The sequence below is a fragment of the Poecilia formosa genome, unplaced genomic scaffold (genome assembly GCF_000485575.1).
Source record: "Poecilia formosa unplaced genomic scaffold, Poecilia_formosa-5.1.2 Scaffold531, whole genome shotgun sequence".
NCBI lineage: Eukaryota > Metazoa > Chordata > Actinopteri > Cyprinodontiformes > Poeciliidae > Poecilia > Poecilia formosa.
In genome coordinates, this window is record NW_006800470.1 from 95,837 (window position 1) to 102,150 (window position 6,314).

The following is a 6,314-nucleotide window of genomic DNA, read 5'->3' on the forward strand; positions in this document are numbered from 1 at the left end:
CGCCTCCCTGGTGAGGTGTTCCGGGCATGTCCCACCGGGAGGAGGCCCCGAGGAAGACCCAGGACACGCTGGAGGGACTGGAGGCTCTCGGCTGGCCTGGGAACGCCTTGGGGTTCCCCCGGAGGAGCTGGAAGAAGTGGCTGGGGAGAGGGAAGTCTGGGCCTCCCTTCTGAAGCTGCTGCCCCCACAACCCGATCCCGGATAAGCGGAAGAAGATGGATGGATGGATGGATGGATGGATGATTTATCAGTAGTCTGTAGCTAAGCTAACTATGCTAAATGGTTGATAATCTTATACAGTCTACCCACCTCTCGGAGAAAAACAGCTATAAATTGACACTCTTGACCTTTTTCTCTCTCTCTCTCTACTTTTTTTATTTTTTATTTTTTGAAAACCTGGTTTTCTAACTTTTCTTAGCAGCATAGTAACTGCCACAGTCGTTCGTGTCTTCCACTGACCGCCCCCTGCCTGTGCTGTCTGGATTGTGCAACTTGTGACTCATCATTAAATCGTCTCTTTTCACACCACAACCTGTTCTCCGCATTCATCCTCAGCACCAACTTCCGCGATTCATAACATTAGCAGCAGAATGAATTAGCAGCACCCTAACCCATATTTGGGGCCATCAGAACCAGAACCTGGAGGTTCTCCATTGTTGAATGACGCTGCAAACCGCAGCAGAGAGCCGACCCCAGCTGCTGCTCACGGCCCGCCCAGGGAACGCGGCGGTTAATGGAGAAGCTCACTACCTGGGGTAGAACCGGACCGGACCGAACATTAACCGGTCAGGGGCTTGTCAGTGAAAAAGCGCCATGTGCATCAGATCCAGTTCACCAACCAGTACGAAGAACCAACTCCCTCCACCAGATGGCGCTGCTTCGCTGCTCCGCATGATTCACTCATTCATAACGGGCTGATCTCTTATCTATTATGAGGTTATGTATTTATGTCTGAGCACCCATAATCTGATGCTACAGTAGAACCGAACGGGTCGAACCGGTATAATGACATATAAAAATATAATATTCATCAGATTCCTTCAGCAAGGGGAACATAGAAATAAAGCGTCATAATAATCTTTAATAATAATAATTGTAATAATAATCTACCCAGTGGCGCAAAAAGTGGGTATGCAGCGCATGCAACGCATAGGGGCGCAGTACCAGAGGGGGTGTCAAAACCCCGTCTGGAGGGGGCCGATTATGTTTTCTCATACACTTCAGCGCGCCTTACGCTGCTTCACCTCACGCACATAATGAGGTAAATCTAGCGCGAGTTTCATCCTTAATTTATCCTTGCCTCGGGGGTGGGGAGGGGGCGTATGTTTTCTACGCTGACGTTCCTTCCTTCAGGGGTGGGGGGCGCCGATTTATGTCTTCGCATCCACCTGAATAATGTGCAGTTGCGCCATTGAATCTACCACTAATAATAGTAGGAATGGGGCAGATGCATAACATCAGATTTTGTGAAAAACATATTTGAGTATTTTTTTAATCAACAGGTAAAATAAAAGATTTATGCAACGCCTGCAAACTGAATTTAAATCTACTTTAATCATAATTTAGTCTAATTCATCCTGACTCATCCTTGTTCATCTAAGGCATCAGAAATCTCGCAGCCTGAACAAAAACTTCCAAAGCTCCAGCCCCGAGGCGCCGCGGCCCGCGGGCGGAGCTTGAGCGGCTCGTGTGGGGCGGAGCCGCTCCTCCGCCTCGGTCTGCAGCTTCGCTGCGGCCCAGAAGCGGTCCGCTTCAGGTCCAGTTCACACGAACCAGAACCTTCTCTGCTTGTCCATCTGCGGTCATGTCCAACTCAGAGCGGGTCGTGTTGGTTCTGGGAGGAGCGGGGACGGTGGGCTCTGGCATAGTCAAAGCCCTTCTGGATAAAGGTATATTATTATTATTAATTATTAATTATTATTTATTATTATTATTATTATTATTATTATGTTATTCAGCGCAGTTTCGCGCCTCGTGTATTTTAGTTTTTATGAGTTTTCCTGGCGGTTTTCAATATTTTCTAGCCATGAACTGCTGAACTATTTATAATCTATTGTGTTTTTAAGCTATTTTATGGGTAAAACCAACCGAACTGGAACCCGAAACAACCCACGTTCCTCCATATAATCTCACATCTTTAGTCAAACCGAGAGCAGACAGCAGAAAGTTATTAATTGAAGTTCAACCAAACATTGGAATCAATTCCTTTACTTGAGGCGGTTCCAGATGGATGATGTTCTGAAAAGTCCAGAATGAACCAGATTTTCCTCTGAAACATCTTCCTGCGAAACCAGAGCCACAGCAATTCTCAAAGGAGAGGAAAGTTTAAAGTCTGTAGAAAGAAGACAGATTTTAGGGTTTAGTTGTGTTTTAGTTGCTGAGTCGGGTTGTCGCTCCGTTTTCAGGGTTTAAGGCGGCGGTGATCTCCAGAGACGGCGACCGACTGGAGAGACTCGGGGCCTTCGTCTCTCCCAGCAGCAAGGACAACCTCATCGCTGTAGTGGGGAACGTGGGTGAGTTGGCCCACAGCATGATGCTTCTCCTGGTGAATGGCAATAAGAGAACAAAAAAAAAAAATCAGTCCAGCAGAACATTATGACCACCTGCCAGGTCCTGTCTTTCTGCTGGAGCAGCTCCACCAAGTAGTCCCGTCCCGACAGATTTATAGCTTAGCTGCTAGCATGTAGAGCAGGAGTTCTGCTCAACAGATGGGGCTGGGAGAGGGGGTTTCCATGGTGACCTAGAGGTCCCATTTTTTCTTCAACCATTTTTGCTGCTTAAGTTCTCAATGCTTGAATTTACTGGTGAGTGTAAAACTGCAGATGCAGAACATCAATGTTTTAGCACGCTAACGTTAAATCAATGTGTTAGCATGTTAACATTAAATCAATGGGTTAGCAATGCTGACGTTAAATCAACGTGTTAGCATGCCAGCCTTAAATCAACAGGTTAACATGCTAACATTAATCAACGGGTTAGCATCCTAATGTTGAATCAATATATTAGCATGCTAACCTTAAATCAATTTGTTAGCAATGATAATGTTAAATCGACATGTTAGCATGCCAACCTTAAATCAATTGGTTAACATGCTAACATTAATACACGGGTTAGCATGCTAACATTAAATCAACACATTAGCATGCTAACATTAAATCAATGCGTTAGCATGCTAATGTTAAATCAGCACATTAGCATGCCAACCTTAAATCAATGGGGTAGCATGCTAACATTAATCAACAGGTTAGCATGCTAACATTAAATCAACACGTTTACATGCCAACACGATGATTTAAGGTTGGGATACCATGCAGACGCGCTCTCCGTGTGTCCAGGCTCAGAGGACGGAGCGCAGCAAGCGAAGCAGCAGCTGCTGCAGCAGGTGGGGAAGGTGACAGACGTGGTTTCTGCCCTGGGCTTCAGCTGGTGGCAGGGCGGCCCGCCACACACGCAGACCCTCCAGGACCTGCACTGGGTCAGCACACACACACACACACACACACACACACACACACACACACACACACACACACACAGTGATCATGCCTTTCCCCTGCTGTCCTCTCCTGTTCCTTCCCATCTCTTATGTCCCCTGCTGTCCTCATGCATCCTGCCTGTCGTCCTCTGCAGGTTTTGGACGCACTGCTGTTCAGCACCTTTGTCTCCTGGAAGACGTTCTTCCCCCTGGTGAGGGACGATCCGTCCTGCAGCTACACCTTCATCACAGGTAACCATGGCAAAGTATTCACACACTGAGACGCTCTCACACTGCGTTGCCATTGGCAACAAGATGTTCCACTATAGAGATGCTGTTTTTTCTCTAATGTTCTCTAACAAATCCCAAAGAAACATGTTGGGGAGGGGCAGCTCCCAGTAATCCCAGTCTGCTCCGTGTGGCTCTGCCTCCAGGGGGAGCTGGAGAGCAGCTGCTGATGCCGGGGACAGGGTTCCTGACGGTTGGCGCCGCAAGCGCGCTGGCCTTCTGCCAGGTGCTGCGAGACGAATACCCACAGGTAGACTGCAGGCTGTGCCAGGTGAGCCACCTAGCTCTGACCTCTGACCCCTCACAGCCCTTTTAATGTTTTCATGTTTTAGTTGTTTTGCTAAATCTGCTATTTTTTATGGTTCATCTCCCAACATACAGTTCTTCCAGCCTCCTCTTCCTCTCCAACAGGTGAAGATCAACACAGGTGTGGCGACTCCGGAGCGCCTGGCGCCTGGCTACCTGAACCATCTGGACCTGGGCGTTGCTGTGGCAACCTTGGTGGAGCGAGGAAGCTCCTCCCACCGCGTGTTCACTGTCGGCAGCCCTGCGGACCTGAAGACCCAGCTGCTGGATGGGAACCTCTAGAACCCAACAGAACCGGTTCTGGTTCCGTCCAGATTCAGGCTAAAAGAATTCCTGTAAACAGAACCGAAAATTTTCTGTCCAAAACATTAAAACATGTTGAAAAGAAAAACCCGAGGAATTCTGGGAGATTTTTTAACAAATGGAGTTCTGGAGAAAAGTTCTGACCGCAGATCAAAGTTCTGACCAGTCTGGATCTGGTTCTGGTTCTGGTTGCGCCTGCTGACTGATTGCCTGTGGCAGGTTGCCGTGTTGACCCAGGCTGACAAGTTTCTGGCTGACAGCCGACCGGACGCAGCGAAGCGACAGGAAATCGTGTCACATCGTGTCGTGGCGAGTCGTTTCTGACGAGTCCTCGGCTGACCCAGCCTGTGGAGGACGAGGCGACTAGAGACTTGGAGGAAGGGACTCGTTAACCCGTCTGGTTCTGGGTTCAAGTTTCCATCTGCAGTCGGCTGCGGCCTCAGGGGGTTTAGCTCCAGACAGAGCGGATGGCCAGAACCAGGAGCTGCTCCTGCAGCAGAACGGATCTCTGCTTCTCGCTGCTGGGAAGGAATCCGGTCTAGTCCAGTCTGGTTCTGGTTGGATGACCCAATTTGGGTCAAGATCTCTTATAAAATGTTTCCATCACAAAGAGTTGTTCTGATCCACCTCTGCATGTCAGAGATCAACCAAGCTGGAGATGTTTCCTCCAGAAACCCCTCACATGCGATGACATCATGTGAGGCAACATCAGGGAGGCAGGAGCAAAACCCTTTTGTGCCTTCAGGGCCTATCGACCCTTTGCTGCTGCGTCACTAAATCATGACGGTCAGTAGTCCAGATTGGCAGAACTGAACAGAGCAATGGAAATTCTTTACCCCAAGTTGTTTCTGTCAGTTTCTTCATGGCTTCTTGTTCCAGTTAGTTTATTTGTCTGTGAACCACCTAGTTGGGCTCACAGACGACGGGATTTACAAAAGCTAGCTTACCCAGATAGCAAAATATGAATGAAACAACGTCAAGCAGAAACATTGAATCTACTTGAAGCCTGACATTGAAATGGAATTGAAAGTAGTCGGTGACTCACATGTTGAATCAATGTTTCAACCATAATTGACTCTATATCAGTGTTGATTCAACCATCTGAATGTGGATCTGCATGCAGATTTGGGTTGATTTTACATTGAATGAAAACTAAGGATTTATGTACATTTTTTGATTCTACATCATAATATACCACTAAAGGTTTCTTCGCTGGTGTTAAACACAGTTTTATTGGCAGACGATGGGTATTATGTCATTCATAATTATTATTGTGTAAACTAGTTTAAAAATGACATGGCATTAATGTAACATTTTATTTTAGAAAACAGGCATAGATCTGTAAATATATTTGATTCCTTTTGACTGTCAGAGCATCAGTCTATTGTCCATGAAGGTCCAGCAGGTTCAGTTTGTTCTGTATGAACCAGGAAACAGGAATAGTTGGGCTAACAGGTCTGACTCTGGTTGGGGTCACTTTGGCTCCTTGGTGCCTTCCTCCCGCTGTGGTGCCTAATGAAGCCACTTCCTGACAGTTTCCCTGCAGTCAGTCAACTTTGGGTCAAACTGCTGAGCAACAGCTGAAACACAGAGAGATAAGAGTGAGGAAGGCGCCAGTTAGAAAGATGATAAACATTAGAAAAGTTCTGAAACATTGAAATATTAAATAGTGTATTGGTTATAGAACAAACACAAAGCATACAGTTCCCCATGTACACTCAGTTAAATTAATTAGGACACTAATGAATATTCATTAATATTTATCTTAGTTGACAAATACAGTAACATTTACCCATCAAGCTGCAGCGTAATGTCGCATTTATGATGCTGCACTCATGTTAAAATAAGGGAATCAATATTGAAAATAAAGTTCTGTGCATCAGTAAACCTAAAGATAAAACTCAGGAAGGATCAGGGTTGATTTAACAGACAGAAAAATAGA

The 6,314-nt window shown here is 46.5% G+C and overlaps 1 protein-coding gene across 1 annotated transcript; it reads left to right on the forward strand.

Annotated features, from left to right (window-relative positions):
* Positions 1-1,677: 1,677 nt before the first annotated feature.
* LOC103129254 (uncharacterized) lies at positions 1,678-4,460 on the forward strand. The gene is made up of 6 exons (XM_007540284.2): positions 1,678-1,889; positions 2,406-2,513; positions 3,336-3,475; positions 3,631-3,727; positions 3,910-4,034; positions 4,175-4,460. The coding sequence occupies exons 1-6, from the start codon at positions 1,805-1,807 to the stop codon at positions 4,349-4,351; spliced, it is 732 nt and encodes a 243-aa protein (XP_007540346.1). The 5' UTR covers positions 1,678-1,804; the 3' UTR covers positions 4,352-4,460.
* Positions 4,461-6,314: the final 1,854 nt, after the last annotated feature.

Excerpts from the sequence above, each read along its gene's own strand:
- LOC103129254 (XM_007540284.2), top strand. The coding sequence starts at position 1,805 with ATGTCCAACTCAGAGCGGGTCGTGTTGGTTCTGGGAGGAGCGGGGACG. Across the intron at positions 2,514-3,335 it reads CGCTGTAGTGGGGAACGTGG|GCTCAGAGGACGGAGCGCAG; the intron begins GTGAGTTGGCCC and ends CCGTGTGTCCAG. Across the intron at positions 4,035-4,174 it reads TAGACTGCAGGCTGTGCCAG|GTGAAGATCAACACAGGTGT; the intron begins GTGAGCCACCTA and ends CCTCTCCAACAG.